This window comes from Panthera tigris, chromosome C1, assembly GCF_018350195.1.
Source record: "Panthera tigris isolate Pti1 chromosome C1, P.tigris_Pti1_mat1.1, whole genome shotgun sequence".
NCBI lineage: Eukaryota > Metazoa > Chordata > Mammalia > Carnivora > Felidae > Panthera > Panthera tigris.
In genome coordinates this window covers 200,703,756-200,726,439 of record NC_056667.1, presented here as the reverse complement: position 1 = coordinate 200,726,439, position 22,684 = coordinate 200,703,756, and the positions used below count along the sequence as shown (strand labels likewise).

Here is a 22,684-nt window from a genome sequence, read left to right as displayed (position 1 = left end):
ATTTTGCTGCCTTGCCTCATTTCTGGTACCAGAGTCCCTATTACTTTGGGGGACATTTTCCACACAGGGCACCTTTCAGTTGGGTCTGACACTGCCCTTCCCAGTGTGGTCATGTGACCTAACCTGGCAGTGAGAGGGGCCCTTTCCCCTGACTCCTATGATTGGTTCAGGGTCGGGCACATGACTCAAGCTGAACCAATGAAACTCGGTCTCTGGGATTACTGGAGGTTCTGCTAAGTTTGATGAACTAGTGGCCTGGAAGCCTAGCACTTAGAGATGATCTTTCCACTGCAGGGAGAAAGCCTGGCAGAGAAGGGTACCAATACAGAAGAAAACTGAGCTGAATGATAAAACTGCCCTCTGACTCTGTGGATCCAGCCGTGCCTGAAGTCACCGTGACATAATCCCACACTTCTTAATTTCACCAGCTGATAAATTTTCCTCTTAGTTTTAAGCTCCTAAGTGTTCAGTATGTCCCTTGCACCTGAAAGGATTCTGACTTCTTCAAGGTTGTCATCTCTATGGAAAGTGGAGAAACCGAGGTCATGGAAGGGAAATTTGCCCAAGGTCACTTGGATGTTGAATGACAGAACTGGGAATGGAGCCGGAGTCCCTAAGGCTGGTGGCACCCGCTCTCTTGCAAGCAAAGGGCAGGCAGCATGGTTGTTGCTGGTCAGTTCCAGCACCTTGAAAAGCACGTGCCATCTGTCATTCGGGGTGATGCCCCAGTGGGAGGGTCACCCAAGGCTCTACAGAAATGTTTTGCCAGCCCCAGAGAACTGTCGCCAAGTGCCCCTGAAGCTGGGCTTCCCCAAAGAGACCTGGCCCTGGGGGCTTGCCCGTTCAAGACAGGAGTGATCCAGAGACAACCACAGAACACAGAGAACTTCCCTTCTTCAGGAAGGTGAGGACCATGGCCCCTTCCTCCCTGCCCACCCTAAGCGCAGCCCTGGTCCAGGATAGGGAGGCCAGTGCCAAAGTCCCTAGCTTGGGGTGAGGGGCGCCTAAGAGGGGAGGCCGAATTGTGGCCAGGTGTGGGAAAACCATGCCTTGGTCCGGCCCCGAGGAAATGTGGAACTAAGCTGGTACTTCCCAGTCGTCAGGCATGTCAGGGCCACCTCGCAGAGTTCTGCCATGCCCACAATGCCACCTGGACTTTGTTCCTCTTTCGTGAGTTGAAAACTGTGGTCACTTTGTGGAAAAAAAATAAAAGAAATTAAAAAAAGAAAAGAAAAGAAAACTGCTATCACTTACCAAAAACATTGGCCTCAAAGGTAAATACGATGAAAACACAACCATGGTGTTAACGTTTAACTCAAGATGGTTGACGGACGGTGCTGACCTGGAGTCTGACTCTGCTAGAACGCGTCAAGAGGGGCCGGCACCAAGGCCTTGCCCCTCAGTGCTATTCCTCTCCCTCGCTGCCAGTGGTGCACCTGTGCCTCTCAAGCTCTGGAAAACGCTAAGGGAAGCACACTGTAATCCCGAACAAGTGCACACGAGCCACGGGAGCATGTATTTATAGCACTGTTTCCGGCCAAGGCTCTTGGAGAGCAGTAACTCCAAGTTAGCAGACCTGTGACGGAGACGGGAAAGTGGGACCAGCCCTAAAGACGATCTCACTGAGTGACCAAGCCCCGGTTAAATTATTCATTCATTCAAGATTTATTGAGCGCCTACTGTGTGCTAGGCACCGTGCTAGGCGCAGAAATACAGAGATGCATTAAGATACAGTCCATGCCCTGAAAGGTTCACAGTCTAGAAGGGGAGACAAACATGTAAACAAGTAAAATACAGTGTGATAACTGCCACAAGAGAAGCATTTACAAAGAGCGAGGTAGCCTGGAGGGCGAGGGGCATGGGGGATGTCTTCCCGGAGGAGGGGGCCTTTGAGGGGGATTGTGAGAGATGAATGGGTGTTTGCCAGGCAGACAAGGCCGGAGGGGCAGGGGAAAGGCATTCCAGTCTGAAGAAAGAGCATGAGCGAAGGCACAGAGGCATGAAACTGCATGTCGTGGGGGACAGGGAACTCTATTCTGGTGGTATTGCTAGAGTTGGTACCAGAGGCTGTGGCTGGAGAGGGAGGCAGAGGCGGGACGATGAGGGGAAGCTGAAGGGAGGGGTCGTCTCCGAGTCTCAGCAGAGGTGAGTGGAGCCCGAGGGAAGGCTTGCACACAGGAAGCCAAGGCTCCTGGTTGACCCGAGGTATGCCCGCTCGAGGACCTTATGGTTCCTCTCTTTGGCTCCAGAAGGACTTGGACTAGAGACCAGAGGAGAGGCTGAGCTGGGAGAAAGGCCCAGGCCTGGGGTCCTGGAAGCCGCCACTCTGACAGCAGTCTGCTCCCGGACTTCTGACTTCTGCGCTCTGCTGCGCAGACCCCCCACCCCCAGCCAGGGTGGGACCAAGGATCAAATGAGAAATGACATGGGGGTGTTCTTGGCAAACTGCAGAGGGCCAGATGAATAATGTCTTTATAACTAAAAGCAGAGCGGGACTGAGAGGATAAAGAAGGAGTTAGAGCAAGGCAGAAGTTCCTAAGAATAAGGACCGTCAGGAGAAAACTGCCGTGGCCGGGGCGGAAGATGGCTTTCTCTCCCCTGGAAAGGGGAGTCCTTTGGGCCCCAGGCAGGGGCGGAGGCCTGCTGCAGAGGAGACTGTGGGGCTGCAATCCCAGCTTCCTGTGTCTCCTCAGCCTGAGGTCGCAGTTTCCAGTTTCCGTGGCAACCAGGACCCTCCCTTTTCCAGGCTGTAGGGGAGTCACTGAGGCCGAGATTGTCCAGACAGCCAGACTTCCAGCCCTTTCATCTTTCCCAGAAATGGCTGTTAGAAAAATGCTTTTGTGGAGTGGGGGGGGGGGGGGAGGGGGAGGAGGGGTGGGGTGGGGGGAGGCTTGGGGAGGAGGGCCAGTGTCTCAGGACACCAGAGCCCAGCTCCCCCTCTGAGTGACCGCTTTTCCAAGGCACCACACCTCAGGCCACTTTGGGGGACCATCTTTCCCAACCCTGGATGGGAGAAGGGGGAAGATGACCCCTCACTGCCCGGGCAGGAACAGGGCAGGAGAGGAGGCACCCTCGCAGCTGGCTCTGGAGATGTCCCAAGGCTCCGCCTTTCCTCTCGCCCTGGATAACTCAGCCTCACCCGGTGGGGTCTCCAAGCCTTCCACCAGCCTCCTCCTCCTCGGTCTCACGTCCTCATCACCTCGACCCTCCTCCCCTGACAGTGCTGGGACTGATGCCCGCCGTGGGCGCCGGTGGAGGTGGCGGGTGGTAGCGATGAGAGGGATGGTGTGGTGCGGGCGACGGGTGGCCTCCCCGCCGCGGGGGGGAGGGCTGGGATGGGGTGGGGGCTGTCACTTGCTCTTGTGCAGGTCCTTCAGCCGGCGGAGCTTCTCCAGGAGCTCGGCCCGGGAGTAGCTGTCGTCCCCAGTGGGGCCCGGGCCTGGCCCCAGGGCCTCCTGCAGCACCAGGCAGTGGGTCCTCAGGAATGGGTTGTAGGAGCGCTCTTCTCCCAGGGTGGACGGGCACTGTGGGACGAGAGGCACCAGGTTGAGCGGAGAGAATCTGGAAAATAGACCCAGTCAGGGAAGCCTCCCCACCCCCTACCCTGTCTCAGGGTCCAGGAGGCCTCGCTTGAAGGCCTGTGAACGGAGCCCCCCCCTCCCCCGTCAGAGCTCTGGGGAGGGGCCTGCAGGCCCCAGCTCAGCAGAGAGAGGCTCCTGCTGGGGAGTGCCCTCGGGCCCCTCCTGGACCCAAGCCCCCACCGTGCTCTTGCGCTCCATCCGCTGCCTCTGCACCCACTGCATCTTCCTCTCCCGGGCCAGGTTCTCGGGCTCGACCACACCCGCAAAGCCCAGGTTCTCCTCCGCGTACTCGTGACCTGAGGACCACCACGGGGGCAGAGAGCAGGACACACAGAGATTGGTGGTGGGGTCAGAGAATGTCCTCCCTACCCACCGGCCTCTGGGTACCTGACAACCAGGGGGAGGGGTGGCCCTTCCAGGAAAGCCCCAGCCACACAGAGCTGCTTCTCTGAATGTGGGCACAGGTCAGCCATGAGTGAAGGGGCAGAAGCAGTTCAGGGGGGAAAACCACCAGACCTGGAGCCGGGGGACCTGCATCCTAGCCCTGACTCTGCCCCTGCCCAGCTGTGCAACCTCAGCCAAATCGTGGCACCTCTCTGAGCCACAATTTTCTCATTTGGCAAGTGGAGAAAACAAACTATAGTGCTACTAGAACACAGATGTGTCCCCGGTGCCTAGAACAGAGCCTGGCACATGTTAGGTGTTCAATAAAGCACTTGTCAAATGAATGGATGGATAAATATATGGTTTGAGGATTAATTGACATGTTAGTGATGTGTTTTAGAAACTATGGATATCCGATGTGTGTGTGTGTGTGTGTGTGTGTGTGTGTGTGTGTGTAGGGACATGCGGTGTCTGTATGGATGGACAAATGGACATTCAACGTACATGCATGGGGAGTATAGATCTGGATGCGTGCAGAGTAGATTCACTGACTTCTCTGATAAGCAAAGGCTATTTTCTGTTCTAGGCTCTAGCTATAAAATATCAGCCATGTCTCTGAGATGCACCAGGGCCTACAGGGCTCCCAGGAGGCAGAGGGCTGGCTGTCAGGGGCATTTAGTGTGAGAAGCAGAGGCATTCAGAGCCAGTGCTCCAAAATGAAGGGCGCTCTGCCCTGACTGCTAGAATTGGCTCCCCGGAGCCATCAGAGGTGGAGTTGCGTCACCTCCGGGCCCGAAGCTGGGTGGGCTGGGACTCTAGGGGGAGTGAGGGAGGAGTGGAGGGGCACCTCACCGGGCCACAGCAGAGTGTCATCCCCCAGCCCCAGCACCGTGTCCAGGGAGCTCAGCATGGTCTCTGCAGTGCCCTCAAAGGTCCGTCCTGGTGAGGGTCGGCGGGTATGTTACAAGATACAAGGAGAACACAGCTTGGCATAAGGAAGAGGGGTGGGGACCAGCTTGCAGAGCTGGGACTGGCCAGCAGCCTTAGCCTTGCCCCTGCCATACCCACTCCCCCAGGCTTCCGTGCCGTCCTTCCCACTGGATGCTGAGCCCACATATTCACTCCCCAACCAGACCTGTTTGAAGCCTCTGTTGCATATACTGACATGTGGGTGGGAGGGGGTACAGAACCTTCAGGCTGAGTTCTAAGGACCCCAAGCACAGCTGGTGTGGGGTTGCTCTTTTCCACGGAGCACTTTTTTCTTTGCCAGTGCTGCCCTTTGAGACTCCGTGCAACCTGGGACTGTGGTCCTCCCCCACCCATGGTTTACCCTCTCATTTGGAGGTTCTCCACTTTTTGTAACCAGTCTCTCCAGTGACTGTATCAGAGAACTAGGCTTCACGGTGGAAACAAATACCCTGTGAGGTCTGTACTCAGTTACGGGTGTTGTCTCATTCTGTCCATCCCCTGTGGGAAGTTGTGAAGGTATTAAAAAAAAGGGGGGGGCTAATACAGATGGGAGTAACTGTCAAGGCAATATCTGTGCTAAAACCAAAGTTTTAATGCACTGCATGGGACTGTGGCTGTCCTTGGGTCCCTGTCCTGACCTCTCCCCCTCCTTTCTGGCCCCTCCTCCTGCTTCCCTTTTGGGGGAACTCACCACAGCCAGAGAGGAAGAGCAGGTCCCCTGAGAAGAGGCAGGAGGGACCCTTGTAGGGCTCCCCATCCAGCAGGTAGACCAGATGGCCTTGCGTGTGGCCAGGGGTGGCCAGGGCCCGGATCTGGAGCCGTCCCACGCTAACTACATCTTGATGACACAGGGGACTGAGAAGCAAGGCAATAGCGGAGAGAAAGTACTAGAGCTTGGGATGTGCTGCTCCTTGTCCCACCCTAAGCCCAAGGAGCTTCCACACCAAAGAGGGAAGGCACCCACGATGCCCAGGGCTTCAGATCCAAACCCTCGCCTCTTCCTCTTTTGGGGACCATGGCTGGATGAGTTGGGGGGTGAGTAGTGCCAGTCTTCAGATGGGCTCTGATCTGCCCTCTAAGGGTCAGGAAGGGCATCAGCAAAGACCCAACTGCTGGCAATCCTGCGATCCTTGACTGAAGGGTGGGGTGCGGGAAAGGGCCCACGGAAGGACCATCCACCCTGGGGTCAGGGACTTACTGGGTGAGGTAGGGGATGCCGTCCTGAGGGCTCCCATACACCCGACAGTCCTGGTGCCGCCGGCTGAGGTCACGGTTCCCTCCACTGTGGTCCCTGTGGGATGGCAGAGACAGGCAGGGACTCTGAGGGGCAATGGTACTAGGCCTCCTTGCCTTCCTCTTTCCAGATCTCCAGGCCTTTGGGCACTGAGCCCCAGGCTTCTGAAGCGAGCCAAGCTGTCCACACCTCTAGGCCTTTGCTCAAGCTGTTCCCCTGCTCAGAAGGTCATCCCCGCGACTTGCCACCCCTCCCTTCTGTCACCCAGCCAATGCCAACCAATCTTTCTGGCCTCTCTCAGCTCCAGGGTCATCAGCCTCTAGTCTCTCCAAGTGGACCTGGTCACACTTCACCAAATGCCCCCCACCTCCTGCACCTTGTGCCAAGTGCCACCTAAATGTTTGTCATCGTTGTACACTGTCATGCGGGGCTGTCTCCCCCACTGGACTATAATCTCCTTGAGGAAAGAACTCACGAGGTCTGCCCACGTCCCAAGCACAGCAGGCATCTACTACATGCCCACGGAATGAGAGATAAATGCCTGCCCTGCCCTCCTCTAGGGCTTTAGGAGTCTGATAAGTGCAGGGTGGGAGACCCGCCCCTTCCCTCCTTCTCTGCTGATGCCCTGGTGGCTTTAGGAAGAAGGTGGGTGCCCGCTCATCCTGACTCCCGGCCCCCCAGCCCAGCCTGTCCTCCCTAGGTCCAGTCCCAACAAGCCCGCCGGGGCCAGGGTCGGCCAAGGAAGGTCATCCATACCCAGATGCCACCCCAGTCCCTTACCAGTGCTTGTGAGTGCAGAGGATGGCAACCAAATCAACGCCCTCCTTTTCAATGGAAGCCTGGGGGAGAGAGAGGAGGTACTGAGACTGAGGAGTGGTGTGCAGAGAGGGACAGGGGTGCAGGTGCTGGCTGCAGAGGGGGCAGCAGGGAGGATGAGGGACAGGGAGGTGATGGAGCTAGAGGATGAGAGGATGAGAGGAGCTAGAGGATGAGAGAGCTAGAGGATGGAGCTAGGGGGGAGGGGGGAAGCTGAGACTGAGCAAGGGCAATGGGGGGAGGGTGGGGAGGTGGAGACCCGAGGTGCGTAAACACACAGATAGAGCCACATACAGCGAAATCAGAAATGGGAAGGAAAGATGGAGAGATCCAGAGACTGACAGACACAGATGAGGAGAGAAGAAAGACGGTCAGAAAGGGGCCACAGAGAGTGAGAGACAGAAGAAACCTCAGACCATGGTCCTGAGTCAGCATCCCTCTCCCTGTGGCTCAGATCCCCCACGGCTGTCCTCCCCCCATCCCAGCCATGCCCTGGACACTGGCCCTTAACCCCGCTGTGGTTGTGGGGGTCTATGTGTGAGGGCATGTGCAAGGGGACACATTCCACTGGCAGAGGGATCAGGGTCAGCCCCTCTCTGGTGATACCAGGTACCCCTGCCCCCCCCCCCGCCCCTCCCCTCACCTGTACAGCCTGAGGGTCAGAGGGGTCCACAACCACAGCCAGCCGGGCCTGGGTGTCGATGATGAGGTAGCTGTAGTTGTCTGAGAGGACGGGGATGGGAAGCACCTTCACTCCTGGGGGACAGAGATGGGCTGTGGACAGGGTGACGCGTAGGGAGCCCAGCAGCCAGGGGCGTGTGATGGGGCATAGGCAGGGAGGGTGGGTGGGCACAGCCTGGGGCGATGGTGGCCCCGGGGCAGCCAGAGCTCACCGTTGAAGAGACGGGGCTGGGTTCTAGAGTGGCCTTTGGGGTAGCGATTCCGAGCCCTGCGCAGCTGCTGGCGGTAGAAGAGGTACCCGAGCCAGGTGCGGGTGTACAGGCTGTACCTGCAGGGCGGGATGTCTGTGCTCAGCCCCGCCCCTGCACGTGGGCGTGGGGCCCTCGGAGATGCCCAGGTCCCACGTGTCCACTCCCTTGGCCACGCCCCCCCCCTCCCCCGTCAGCGCACCGCTACCATTATCGTGTGCCTACTGTTTGCCCTGCTCAGTACACTGCCGTGATGGACACACCCCGAGCCCCAGGCCCATCAGGGCGGATGTGAGCTGAGGGATTCACAGAGGGGACTCAGAGGGGACTCAGAGGGGAGGGGGTTATTCCACGAGAAGGGTGGACGCGTTAGGAAGCTGAAATGAGGTGTAAAAAGTGTTTCCGGAGAGGAGTGATGCATCACAATTCACGCCTGGGAGTTAAAACAGATTCTTTGCCCCATCCCCAGCCTCAGCAGGTCTGGGGCGGGGCCTGGGAATTTGCATTTCTAACGAGCTCCAGGTGATGCTTGTTGCTGCTGGTCCAGGGACCAAACTTTGAGAGCCACTGGGGTGGAGGAAACAACAGGCCAGGCCCAGAGGCGGCAGACAGCAGCGCGCTCTCCTTTGCGGAACTATAGAAAGTTCTGTCTGGCTGTCTGGTGGAGGAAGCAGGGAGAGGTAGGCTGGACGGTCTGACCACACTCCCTCCCCCCTCCCGCCACGATTTCAGGCCATCCCACGCGCTGCACAGAGAAAGGAAAAGGCGACAAGTCAGCACAAACAACAGAGGGGACTTGTGAGTGACAGAGGCCTCCAAACACAGGAAACGGGCAGGCAGGGCAAGCTTCACGGGCGTGTGACCAGTGCGGTCACCTAAGGCCCCTGAGCTCGGCTTAGCGCTCCGTGGTCACCATCTTGAAGCTCTTCATGATTTTTTCTTAGAACTTGTGTCCTGCAAGTGAAGCCTGACAAGGGAACAGGCGGTGGGTGGAGGAGATGACAGAGCACGTGTGCGCTCTGTCCCGACTGCCCCGCACCCATACCGCGTGCGCGGTGCCCACAGCCGGGGCTTCTGGTGCATCCGTCATGGTGGGCATTCAGACTCCAAGTGGTTACAAGGTGAGTACACACCTATGACTAAGGGGCACACCGGCTGGCCCGAGAGGCCACACCTTAGCCCAAACCAGAATTGGCTTTAAATGCAGAAGGAAGTTAGTGGCATTCTAAGAAACACCAATGACCAAGAAACCCTGTCCATCCTTTCTCACTCGTGTTATTACCCTGTATGATCCGATCACTTACGCTGTAAAAGATGCTACAGAGGGAAAAGGAAAGAGGGTAACCTATCTGTCCCATCTTTTCTGTCCTCCCTCGCTCCTGAGTGAGCTGAAAGCCGACAGAGCTGGCAGAATGCGTGTGTGTCAAAAGGGATAGAAACAGGTAACTTCGTTTTGTGCGGCATTTTCCACTGCTCAGGTAAGAACAAAACACATTATCTGCGTACACGCTAAGAAATGTGAATTACGTAGTTTCAATGATTTCATATGTGACTTAAATGTCATTTAAGACTAAGGCAAAAGTCAAAATTCATGTTAATGACTCAGATTTTTAATTTTTCTTTACTTAGAATGACATTAAGTAGCAAACTAAAAATATGAGGACAGGTCAAAAGAGAAATTGTAGAAGAAAGGAAAAGCTTATTATATTTTAGTACCTTTCATGGCACCTTTTTCCTGCTCTTTGAACAAAAGGCTCCAAATTCCATTTTACATCAGGCCCTGCAAATAATGTGAGCAGCCCAGCTGGCTCAGATCGAGCCACCTGGAGCTGTCCCACATGCTGGCCTCTCTGAAGGGAAAATGGAAGTAGGCTGGGGTGGTCAGGTGCTGGGAGGGCGGGTGGGGGCTTCCAAAAGCCTCTGTGCCAATGTTTAGGGTTGTACAGCAAGTCAGAAGAGGGGCAGAGATTCTGGCTGATTAAGCCTGGGACAGAGAGTTCGAGGTACAGGGTGGGGGGTCGATAATGCACCCTAAATCTCTACAGAGATTTGCTGTGTTTCTGTTGGGGTGGTGGGGGCAGGGGCAGCCGCTCTTCAGGCCCCCCTTTGGGAAGAGCTGGCTGATTTGCATACACGTGCTTCAAAAACCAAGCAGGTTTCCTCGATTTTGCCAGAGTTTGATCATTGCGATCCCTGCTCTGGGTACCCACACACGTGTGCAGGTTGGGATTTGGATACACCACGGGGGGGTCTGGTCATGCTTTCTGTGTCTGGATGTGCAGTTTTCATAGGCCCCCCTCCGTTGTGCTTTCAAATCAGCTCCAGCCGCCTCACACTTTTATGCATTTAACCATGTTTAGTGAGGCCTTTGCTCTTAGCCTGCTTTGGGCGCACAGTGAGTAAGGCAGAGTCACCGCCCTCTAGCAGCTTATATTCTAGTGGGACAGACAGGAGAATAAAGACATGTCAAGTCAAAGTGACAAAATAAAACCGGGCAACAGAGCAGAGAATGATGACATCAAGGGAAGGCCTCTCTGGAGGGTAACGTTTCCAAGAAGTGAGGGAGCATGCTGTGTCAGAATGTGGGGAAGGCTCACCCAGAACTGGACAGACCAGAAGTGTAAAAGTCCCCAGAGGGAGGAAGGGAGCCAGCTGGCAGGGGCTGCTGATTCTCTGTGCCCAACGAGACAGGATTGGTTGGGACAACGTAAATAGAAAAAGAATGTCAGTGAGACAACTGGAAAGATTTCAGTAAGGTCTGGAGGGTAGTTAAAGAGTTTCTATGGGTGTCAATTTCTTGGTTCCGCTAATTGTCTGTGGTTATGGAAGACGTCACATTCAGGGGAGCAGGGTGAGAGGTGTACAGGAATCCCGTGAGCTATTTTTGCAAGTCTGAAATTATTTCCAAGTGAAAACTTACAAAATAATAAATCAGGGAATAAAATCACCCTTTCCTCTGTGCCCCGACACCACCTCGCATCTGTGCTTGGAGTTCTGTTCCTGACTTCATTTCTTCCTACTAAGGCTTATGGAAAGCGTGGGGGCCCTGGGTTCCAGTCATGGCTTGGCTCCCCCAGCCCAGTGTCCTTGGGCAAGTTATTGGTCTCTTAGATTGGGCTCCTCATCTATAAAGTGGTGATACCATGACTTATTTAGTTCTGCGGGCCTGCGTGAAAATTCAGTGACATAAGACAAGATAACAAATGTTAACAGTCAGTTGAGGGCCTGGTGGGGGGAAGGCTCAGCAACTGTCGCTTCCTTCCCGAATTCAGCCAGGCACCCCTCACAGCTGTTAGAACGTGGTTGTCCACATTTGGGAGGGACCTGATAAATGTTCCCTTGTCTTCCTTATTGGATGCTTATTATATGTGCTTGATTTCCCAGCGAAGGTCAAGATCCACAAAGGGAGGGACTGTGCCCTGAGAGGCTGCCGTGAACAAGGCCGCTTTCTTTCATTTACTCTTTTCAGCAACTATTTCCTGCACGTGCTGGACATGGTGCAGACAGCGGAGAGCAAGGCAGGGCCCTGCCAACATAGAGAGGGGAGTGGCCAACTGACACCAACCCAGGAAACAAATCAATCGCAAGCAAGCGAGCTAACTGCAGCTGGTGGTGGAAGAGGGCAGCAGAGGGGAGCCCGTCTTACTGGAGACAGGGTGCTCAGGGAAGGCCTGTCTCTTCTCTGAGGGTCACAAATGAGCTGGGAATGGAAATCAGAGAGGGAGTGCGGACTGTCTGGGCGATGCAGCAGCACTAAGGCCCCGAAGCAAGCAGGAGTGGGGCATGTTCTGGGAGTTGCCAGGAGGTCTCGGGAGTCTCTAGGCAGGGCCAGAGGGATGGAGAGTGCCAGGGGAGGGGTCAGAGGGGTGGGCAGGGCCAGGCAGTGGAAGGGGGCAGGAAACTGCTGGTGGTTTTTATTTTTTTTAATGTTTATTTATTTATTTTGAGAGACAGCGAGTGGGGAGAGGGGCAGAGAGAGAGGGAGACAGAATCCCAAACCGGGGGGGGGGGGGGTGCTGAGGGGGGAGGGCTCTGCACCATCAGCAGGGAGGCCTATGCAGAGCTCGAACCCACAAACTGTGAGATCATGACCTGAACCGAAATCAAGAGTTGGACGCTTAACCGATTGAGCCACCCAGGTACCCCAATTGCTGGTGGTTCTTAAAGCGGGGAGGCACACACTCTGACTTCCCTTTCTGGGAGCTTGCCGGCCTGCAGTGTTGGAGGGAGCCGTTTAAGGGAGCAGGGTGGAGGAGTGGGGAGATGGAGAAAGTTGGGAATGGACGCCAGGCCTGAGATCTGTGCCCTGCTTGGCTGTGGGAGAGAGGGACAAGGTGGCCCTTATGGGCCTGAGTCTAGATCACTGTCCAGAGCAGGGGAAGGACCTGGGGTGGGGGCAAGGACCTAGTGACTGCTGGGATCCTGTCCTCAGGCCTGCTCTTCCCCTGACAGTGACCCCCACGTGACTCTCTCCAGTCCCAGAGCTGTGGCTTCTTCTTCATCTGCCTCCTGTGCTGGCTGGGTGTCATGATCACTGGGGTCCGAAACCATGCTCGTCAGCCCCTCCCACCATGTCTTCTCTCTCTGGGAAAGGCCCCGTCATCCTCCCAGTGGCACAGCTTAGGCCACCATTTCACCCTGTCCCTGCCACATGCTACCAAAACAGAACCCTCTCAGTTTTGCTCCCCCCAACCCCAAGACGGGCTGCCCCAGGGAAGAGGCCCCAGAAGCTCTTCACGAGGCCCGTACGAAAGCCTCCTTTCCTCAGCTCTCTGCCTCTGAACCAAACCGTAAACCACTGGAAAAATGTAAGTTCCTAAAACGCCACCTTTGAATGAGTCCTGCTCCTGCTCAAAAGCCTTCGCTGGCTCCCCACTGGTGACAGGAGAGTGTCACCACACGATCATCCAGAGCACCAGGTCTCACTCAACGTGCACAAAGCTCAAACACACAGCATTAAACTAACAGGCAAACTGTAGGGAAAACAGACAATCTGACAATAGTTATTAAAAATGCCAAAGCACACCAAACCATTATCTGTACTGTTTGGGGATACAGATGTATGTAGTCAGAGAATAAAGGCATCTGAGCGTATGGTCAACGTGCAGGTTAGCAGGCTTCCTTCGGAGGCAGGAAGGAAGTAGGCTGCGGGGGTGGCCACAGGGACTTCACAGTGTCAGTAATATTTTGTTCCTTAAGCTGGGCGGTGGGGGTGGAGGTTGTTATATTATCCATCTTCTTTTGAATGCCTGAAATAACTCATTAAATTTTCAAGCTACCTTCCTGCCTCAGCTCCTGCAGGTCTCTGGCCTCGAATACCCTCCAGGCCTTCTCCTCTTACTGGAATCCTAAGTATCCTTCAGGACTCTGCTCAAACCCACCCTGATTACCCCAGCAGAAAGCCACTTTCCTCTGCTCCATCTAGAACATTCAGCTTCACCCCCCATCACCCCACCCCCACCCCTGGGGGTGGCAGGAGCTGAGCCCCTCAGTGGCAGGGAACTTATCGACTTCTATCCGGTGTCTAATCAGTGAGTGCCATGCATGGGGGAGGCAGACTTGGCTGGTGACCCAGCCTGCTCCTCGTGGCTCCTCCGGACCCCCCTGGGAGGCCCCCTGCACTAGTAGAGCACAGAACTGGCACTCAGAAAATGCTGGCTGAATGCCCAGGAAAGGCTGGGGCGGGGGGGGGGGGGGGCAAACATCCAGGTGTTAAAGTGACTGGAATGGAAGGTGTTCCTTCAGCTCAGTGGGCCCCAGGCCTGGCTGTGGACCCTGTGAAGCCCAGTGGGGGCTTGTGGGGCCCAAGTTTCAACCACCTCTGCCCCTCCCCCGCTCCCCCACCTGCCTCTCAAGTCCCCCCCCGCCCCCCTGCTGCACCCACGCACCTGGCCAAGCAAGGTGCTCTGAGAAGCAGGTCACTAGACTCAAAGACATGGGTGGGCTGTGTTACAAGGCACAAAATCCCAGCTGCCCAGACCCTGGGGTCTGGACCCAGGGCCCCTGAATGGAGGAGCTGGAGGAAGCACTGGATGGGGGTCTGCACAGGCAGGTTAACTATTGTCAGATCATCTGTTTTCCTCACAGTGTGTCTGTCAGTTTAACTATGTGTGTTTGAGCTCTGGAGCTCACTGGTCCATTCTTCCCCAACGTCACCTCAGGGCAGCCCAGGCTGAGCGAGGTGCCTCCCATCAATCGCCTCCAGTCGGCCTCCAAGTGACCTGGAGGCAGCTGCTACCAATCTTCCATTTCATAGACAGGGACACTGAAGCCCGGAAAGGTGGGGAGGGGGCCGCCCATGATCACACCAAGGCCAGCGGTGGGGCACAGATTCATCCCCGGCAGCCTGATCCTGGAGTACACACCCTTGACTGCTAGAATCCGCAACCCCCCCCCCCCAAACCCAAATCAGGGGGAAGAATGACATGAGTGGGCCTGAACTATTTTGGGGCAGACCCAACGCCTCTGAGGGCCTCTGCTGACAAAAAATGCCATGTTGGGGTCACTTTCAGTGACCCAGACACACAACCCAGGATCTGGCCACTGGAACCTCTTGGATCCCTGGTTTTAGCATTTTTGAGACTCAGACTTGGGCCGAACTTATTACATGTGTGGCATTTTACCGATGAATGCAGAGGGTCCGAGACCCCATAGGCCTCAGGGTAAGACACCCTAAACTGGAGAATCCTGAAGGCCCCTTTCAAATCTTGACTGATTCCCAATCCTGGATGTATGACTGGGTTGATGGTTCCATGGGTAGCATCATGCACCAGATGCAGAAGAGTGGGAAGGCAGAACAGACCCTGGCCAGGAAATGTGAAGCACTTACTGGGAAGAACCAGTCCTATCTCCTAGCCTCCCACCTAGCCGGAAGTCACTGCCCCATATAATGGGCCCCTACAGCTTCCTTTCTTCTGTTGCCAGAGGCAAGAAGCAGGAACTCACTCCCCAAGCCTCAGTTTCCTTCTCAGTGAAACCGGGTGCTCCTCCTCCTTGAAAGAGCAGCTCAGCCCCGAAAGGTCACATGATGTCACATGATTTACAAGATGATGTAGACACCCCAGGGCCAATGTGGGATTCAAATTCTCTGCCATGGGGTTCCCAGGCATTGTCAGGAAGCTGGGATGTATGCGTGCCTGGGGCAGCTGCATCAGAGTGATCTGGGGTTGCTGGTTAAACAAGAAGATTCTTACCTTTTCCTCTTCTGCCTGCACCCCCACCCCCACCCCCACCCAGATTCTCATCCAGCAGTTCTGGGGCCCAGAACTACTCACTGTCACCTCACCAAAAAGAAAAGAAAGTTCCTGGGGCGCCTGGGTGGCTCAGTCGGTTGGGCGTCCGACTTCAGCTCAGGTTACGATCTCACGGTCCGGTCCGTGATTTCGAGCCCCACGTCGGGCCGGGCCGTCGGGCTCTGGGCTGATGGCTCAGAGCCTGGAGCCTGCTTTGGATTCTGTGTCTCCCTCTCTCTCTGCTCTCCCCCATTCATGCTCTGTCTCTCTCTGTCTCAAAAATAAATAAACGTAAAAAAAAAAAAATTAAAAAAAAAAGAAAAGAAAGTTCCTTAATTGGTCCTCTGGGACTTAGAAAAACCGCTGTGCAGATTGGGGAGGGGGGAGGGGGAAGGGGGAGAGGGGAGAGGGGGACAGCCTGCCTCAGGTGATTCCCTGCAGTTGCCCTGAGGGGTCAGGGGGGTCAGGGCTGGGACACAGCAACAGCCACCCCAGTGAGGGCTCACTGGCACACCTTTCACTCCCAGCCGCACTGAACAGAGTGTGGCTTCTCCGGCTTCTGAGTCTGCACTTCCAGCCCCTTGGGAGGCCCCATGGGGCCTCAGCTGGGGACTGAGACACAACCCCTTCCCCCCCTCCCTCAGACACCCAGGGAGAACACACAGTGGAGTTCTTCTTCCCCTCCTCCCTCGGGCAGTCTCCCTATCCCTGGCGAGAGAGGCCTGAGGGCTCTCCCATCTAGCCTGGGCCCCAGACTCCACTGGGACCCGATGGGCAAGCCCAGGTGGCTGAGGCCTCTGGTCAAGAGGTCCTTTGGGCATCTGCCCTCCGATCCCCCAGGACCCAGCTTGCCCCAGGCTTTGCGTCTGACCTGACGCTCTTTATGAAACCAAACCCAGAAACGCTGTCTGAGGGCCGAGGGGCCTGGAAGGCGACCAGGGCACAGAGCTGTGCTGGAACAGGCCCTTAGGAACAGAAAGAGGCTCAATGTTTTACGCTTTCTCAAAACTGAGGAAACTGAAGTTAATGAGACAGCTAAAATGGCCCTAGAGAGTGAGTTTCCTGAAGCTGCCAGCATGCCTGGTGGGGGGGGGGGGGGGGGGGAGAGTTCTCCATGCCCAGGAGAGGGGCAGTACCTGCACGTGGTCAAAACAGGCCTGCCCTGGGGTGCCTGGGTGGCTAGTCAGTTAAGCGTTTGACGGGCTCAGGTCGTGATCTCACAGTTTACGGGTTCGAGCCCCGCATCGGGCTCTGTGCTGACAGCTCAGAGCCTGGAGCCTGCTTTGGATTCTGTCTCTCTCTCTCTCTCTCTCTCTCTGCCTTTCCCCACCTTGTGCACTCTCTCTTTCAATAATAAATACATAAACTTAAAAAAACAAACAAACAATGGGGCGCCTGGGTGGCTCAGTCGGTTAAGCGTCCGACTTCAGCTCAGGTCACGATCTCGCGGTCCACGAGTTCGAGCCCCGCATCGGGCTCTGGGCTGATGGCTCAGAGCCTGGAGCTTGCTTCTGATTCTGTGTCTCCCTCTCTCTCTGCCCCTCCCCCATTCATGCTGTGTCTCTGTCTCAAAAATAAATAAACGTTAAAAAAAATTTAAAACAAACAAACAAACAAACAAAAAACAAGCCTGCCTGGGAGACCACGGGGCCTATCTCCAGTCTCTATGCCTGTCCCGGGTTGGGCTTCTGCAGCCTTCACAGCCCTCTCAGGACTCCATCCATCCCCCCAGAGGGAGGAGAAGTCACTGCTGAGGGCTCTCAGGGAGGACCAGAGGCACAGCCATTGCTGGAGGCCTCTTGGCCATGTCTCCCTGCCTATAATCCCTGCCAAGAACCCTGGGTTTTGTGTAATTTGGATTCTGGTCTGTTTCAGCTTTCCCCTGCTGGATGAGGGAGACCTCATCCCAATGCCAGGCCCTCTTGATTCAGTCCTGCTCCCTGGGCTTGGAGTCCAGTGGGGGAATCAGATCTGGGAACACCTAATGCAAGAACAAGCAAGAGTGTGTAATGAAAGCTCTAAGGGGGATGCCAGTGCCAAGGATCACGACAGAGGCAGAGATGAATTTTGACTGGGGAGCAAGGGCAGGCTTCATGGAAAAGATGGCACCGGGGCCAAGCTTTTCATTCATTCCAAAAACTTGTAACAAGGGCCACCTCTGTGCCAGGCACTGTTCTGGGAGCTGAGATACAGGAGTGAAAGGAGATTCTTCCCTCGTGTGGCTCATATTCTGGTTGGGGGAGAAAACCAATAAACATATAGACATGTCAATATATAGGATGTCGTATGGTGATACGTACTATGGAGAACAATAAAGCAGGGCAGAGGGGATAGAGTACAGGGGTGTGAGTGCTGCTATTTTTACAGGGGGTGGTCAGGGCAGGACTCCCCAGTAAGGTGAAGTTTGGGCAGAGAGCTGAAGGGAGTGGGGCAGCAAACCATGTGGCCATCAGGGGGAAGAAGGTTCTAGTGAGAAAGAACAGCAGTGGCAGGGCACAGAGGTAACCCTGTCTTGGAATGTTCCGGGAAGAGTGAAGTGGCCGACTGGGCAGAATGAGCAAGGTGAACAGCATACCAGGTGAGGTGGGGGATGGGCTGCTCTCAGAGGGCCTTTAAGCCATTCTGGAGGGATCTGAGCAGAGAAGCGGCACATTTCTAACGTAAATCTTAACGGTTTTGTCCCAATTGCTGTGCTGAGAATACTTTGGGGGTACAGATGCCAAAGGAAGGAGTCAATTGAGGAGGCCTGGGAAGAGACTGTGGGTTGGCCCAGGGTGTTAACAGTGGAAGTGGGGATAAGTGTTTTCAGAGTTTGGATATATTTTTTCTTTTATTTTTTTTTAAGCTAAACTCTACACTCAACATGGGGCTTGAACTCAAGACCCCAAGATCAAGAGTCATATGCTCTACTGACGGAGCCAGCCAGGCACCCCTGGGTACATTTTAACGGTGAGCTTTGAGGATGCAACAAAACTCGACAGGTAGAGATGTAGGGAGGAAGGAAGGTCTGACAGGCCCAGACAGAAGTATAGAAAGAGCTCAGGGCTTGGGGAAGATGGCACTGGGCCAGGTGTGGAGGGGGTGTACCAGGGTCCCAAAGGCCTGGGTGAGGGGTGTGGACTCCATTCTGGAGGCATTGTGGCTTGGGGAAGGAAACACTCGCTCAGGGCCATGCTTTGGAAACTACCCTGCAGCAAAGAGGCCACTGTGGATGCTGGAGCTGTAGCTCTCCAGGGTCCCAGAGGCCTGCAGAAAGGAAAAGGACCCTCTGCTCCCCTCATGCAGGGGCTGGCCCAGCCCACTGCCTCTACCCCAGCCTTCGTTCAGGTCACAAGCAGGTGGGTCATTTACTCAAGAATCATCAGCCCAGGGGCGCCTGGGTGGCTCAGTCGGTTAAGCGGCCGACTTCGGCTCAGGTCACGATCTCGCCGTCCGTGAGTTCGAGCCCCGCGTCGGGCCCTGTGCTGACAGCTCAGAGCCTGGAGCCAGTTTCAGATTCTGTGTCTCCCTCTCTCTCTACCCCTCTCCTGTTCATGCTCTGTCTCTCTCTGTCTCAAAAATAAATAAACGTTAAAAAAAAAAAATTAAAAAAAAAAAAGAATCATCAGCCCAGGATTCTTGCCACTCCTTGAAATCAAGTCAGTGGACCTTACTGGCCCCAGAGGAGGGCGTTCCTCTTGCAGAAGTGGAGCAAGCAAGGTTTGTCCCAGGGCCAGTTGGTCTTACTTAGGTTGGGAGAATCAAGAAAGACCCTCTATGCCTAGGAATGAAGAGGGGGTTTGGTCAGGGAGGGTAGAAGGGCTTTGCCACCTAGGACTGTCTAGCCCCAAAGGCTGGCTAACATCTACTTTCTCAGTTCTGTGAGACATTCCCAGCCCTGGATGAGCCCAGCCTTGCTCCCCATTCACCCCTGCCCCCTGAGGCTCTGCTCAGGGCCCCATTCTGCAACACCCCCTCAACTACCACTGAGAAGGCAAAGGGGCAAAAGGGAAACTGAGGCACGAAGTAGGTGGCACACATGGGAGAGTCCCACACCCTTGACCCCAGCCTCCGTAGGCATACCCTGCCACTCCCTGGGGGACTTGTCATGCCCTGTCTCCCGCCCCAGATTGGGTCCCTTTCACATGTTCCTTTCCCCTCTTCCTGGAAAGCAGCAACCAGACTCTGTTCCTATCTGTGATCCCACAATCCCAACCCAGAAGAGTTAGGATTTCAATGAATGAATAAAGGGATGTGGGATTTCCTGAGGGGTGGGTGGACAGGATAGGCTTGGAAAACAGGAGAAGTAAGGAAGAAAGCTCCAGAAAGATCCTAGCTGGTGCCACCTTCGCATCCATTCTCCATGCTACAGAATGAGCGATTGCTAACATTTCCCAAGCACTTACTATGAGCCAGACCTTTTGCACTTAATATGCAAATTTCATTTGATCCTCAAAGGATCCCCACGAAGTAGGTACTATCACCAGGAGCATTTTACAGACGCCAACAACTGAGGCATAGAGAGGCTGAGTTATCTGTCCAGGGCCCCATGGTTACTAAGCAACAAACCTAGGATTCAAAAGCAGATTTGTTGAACCCGCATGCCATGTGCTTCACTGTCTCCCATGCCCTGCAGAGTCTCGAATGTGTGTGTCTATCTCAGGTTAGCCTGGATCTACCCTCCGGAGTACTGGGTACTCCGGTACCCAGTCATCCCCATCCCAAGGCAGCTGTGGTTATGTTTGAGGAAACCCCTTTATAAAATTGTCAAACACCAGTGATTACTGTTATTAATGATAATAATTACTCTCCTCTTAGTATTTCCATCACTTGCTTTCCAGCCCCCAATGGAACCTTCTATTTGTGTTCCTCTCAGCCACACATTTAGGGTGGAGTGTGCCCGTGAACTCTGCCCCTTCCCATCATGGCCTGTCCCGTCACCCCCCCTCCATCCTTCCTGGAGGCAACCCCACAGCAGCAACACCTGCCCATTTCCCCCAGACCATTTCCTGCTAACACCCCCTGTCCCTCCCAGCAGCAAGCGGCCTCTCCCCCAAGGGACTGGACTAATTGTTTCCCAGACCATGGAGGGGCAGGGTCTGGAATTCTGATTCCAGGCACGCCCTTCTGCCCTGCAAATTTTGGGAGGTGATTCCAAGGCAATGGTGAAATCCAGACACAGGAAAGCCCAACAGGAATACTGAATTCCAAAGAAGTTCTCCGAGAATTCCAAGTTCTGGGATTTGGAAACTCCCAGGTCCTAAGTTCTATGAATATCCAAGACCTCAGGATTCTGGGACAGCAATCTTGGGAATTCTTATTTCAGGACTTCTGATTTCCAGTTCTTTGTGGAAACATCTATTTTTCACTTCCTCAGGCTGTTTGTATGACTTCAGCATTACTGATTTTGAAAGCCAGAAGTAAATTTTAAAAATCCTTCCCCAAATAGAGCTGTACAATTCCTAGAAATTTTGTGGGTCCCAGATATGAAATTATTTAAATGCTTGTAAAGCTCATTATTTTAACACTATTTGCAGAGCAATGGTGACTCGGTTGGAGCATGGTCAAGAATGTGACCAATGTTGGGTGCCTGGCTGGCTCAGTGTTAGAGCATGTGACTCTTGATCTTGGGGCTGTGAGTTTGAGCCCCGAGCTCCATGTTGGGTTTAGAGATTACTCAAAAATAAATAAATAAATAAATAAATAAATAAATAAATAAATAGCTTTAAAAAGAAAAAAAAAAAAAAAGAATACGACCAATGTTTGGGCCATTAGAGATGTGAATGCCCCAAAGGCACCCATGATTCTCTCTCCCTCCATGTTTTTCTGGTTTTCCCCCCACCAGGCCTTTAGATCTCTACTCCTTAGACTGAGTTTGAGTAGAATCCTAGGGCTGAAGCTTTTTGGAAGACCTGGGGTGGTCTGGGGAGGAGGGATAATCATACAATGTCCTCTCTGAAGCTCAGGAAATTCCCGGGCTTGCACCCTCCCCCAAACCTGGCCAGTGGCCAGGGCTCCCACAGTTCCTGTCCCCATCAGAGCTGCCCTCAAGCTTGAGGTCCTGCCCCCTTGCCCTGCTGGCTGTGGGTACGGATTAGGGGCCCTAAGAAGCCTTCTTGGGGCCCTAGGAAGGCTTCTTGTGGTTTTTTCCCAGGCTCTTAGTGTCTCCGTGGCAGATCAGAGGTGGTTACCGCCCTGGTCTGGCCCAAGAAAGGGTAAAAGTAGGGGGAAGGAAAGAGTGAGGACTCAGGAAAGGGGGTCTGACAGGAAAAAGTCATTGGAGGTCAGTGAACCTTGATAGATCTGAGTGAGTAGAGTCGGGTTTTGGACACGGGCCAGGGTCGGGGAATAGAAGGAAAGAGACAGAGTCCCTACACAGCTGGGACTCTAGCTTGAGACAGAAGCGCTTACACTGTGTGGTGGGGAGCTGGGTGATGGGGAGAAGGACAGGGACACATGGAAGGAGCCCGCCGTTCCCGGTGACACTCTGATGGTCTGAGGCATTCCTTCTGTTCTGCACCTGCCCTCTTTTTCCAGTTCCCTTGTCGCCAGCCCCTCATCTGGCTCTTTTCTTCAGCTGTCCTCTCATGCCTCCTTTCCCTGGCCATCCTAGTCTGCCGCTCCAATCCTTCCCCAACGCATCCCATTTTTCCAGCCCCCCTCAACTCCTTCTCTTCCTCAGTCCCCCTAAATCAGAGGTTTCTCTAGCCCGCCTCTTCGATCGCTCTTCTCTGGCTCTGGATCCCCCAGCCCCCTCCCCACCCGAACCCTCAAGTCCTTCCCCCGGCCCCCGCCTCTCAGTCCCCTTTCCCCCCGCGCCCGCCTTCCCGAGCCCCGCATCCCGCCGGAGCCCGACACTAACCCGATTCGGAAGAGCAGCCGCTTGCTGCGCGCCATGAGCAGGCCGCGGAGGGTCCGCCGCGCTCGGCAGCTGCGGGGGCTCGCGAGCAGGACCAGGACGAGGAGCAGCAGCCCGCAGCCGGCGACCCACAGCCACGGCGCGGACCAGCCCGGCCAGGCCATGCTGGGGGCAGGCGCCCGCGGCGGATCGGGGGCGGGCGGGGCGGGGCGTTGCTAGGCGACGGCTCTGCCCTGGCCCCTTGGCAGGGAACCCTTCTGGGATGGGGCCCCGCCCCCTGCACTGCCGGGCTGGGGGGCGTGGGGGGCATTCTGGCCCCGCCCCGCCCGGCGACTCGCGTTCGAACCCGCCCCCTCGCCACCGTCGGCCGGGCGCACGCCCCGAATGCCACCGGGCTGGAGGCGGCCTGGCCCCGCCCCCTCTGGCCGACCGGGAGGCGGGGCCGGTGTGGGCTTCGGACCTGAGCTAATCCGGGTCCAAGATCTCCAGTGGCCTGGGAGGGGACCGAAGCTCGAAGGTCCCCCCGCCCCCCTCCCCCGCCCGGCTTTCCTCCCACCTTCCCCCAACAGGGGACTCTGGGAGAGTCCCTGGAATGGTCCTCTTGGCGAGAAACCTTAGACAAACTTTTTCAGCTGGAAGGAACCTGGAAGATCACTTGGGCCAACTGCCATGCATTCATTTATTCATTCATTCAATTAGCA

The 22,684-nt window shown here is 55.3% G+C and overlaps 1 protein-coding gene across 1 annotated transcript; it reads right to left on the bottom strand.

The window, feature by feature from the left end:
• Positions 1-2,882: 2,882 nt before the first annotated feature.
• On the bottom strand, positions 2,883-22,171 carry LOC102954840 (PNKD metallo-beta-lactamase domain containing). Its single transcript, XM_042995316.1, has 9 exons — positions 21,987-22,171; positions 7,878-7,993; positions 7,628-7,740; positions 6,949-7,007; positions 6,133-6,225; positions 5,626-5,789; positions 4,818-4,904; positions 3,762-3,877; positions 2,883-3,524 (listed from the first exon to the last, which is right to left on the bottom strand). The coding sequence occupies exons 1-9, from the start codon at positions 22,145-22,147 to the stop codon at positions 3,351-3,353; spliced, it is 1,083 nt and encodes a 360-aa protein (XP_042851250.1). The 5' UTR covers positions 22,148-22,171; the 3' UTR covers positions 2,883-3,350.
• Between the last annotated feature and the right edge of the window lie 513 nt (positions 22,172-22,684).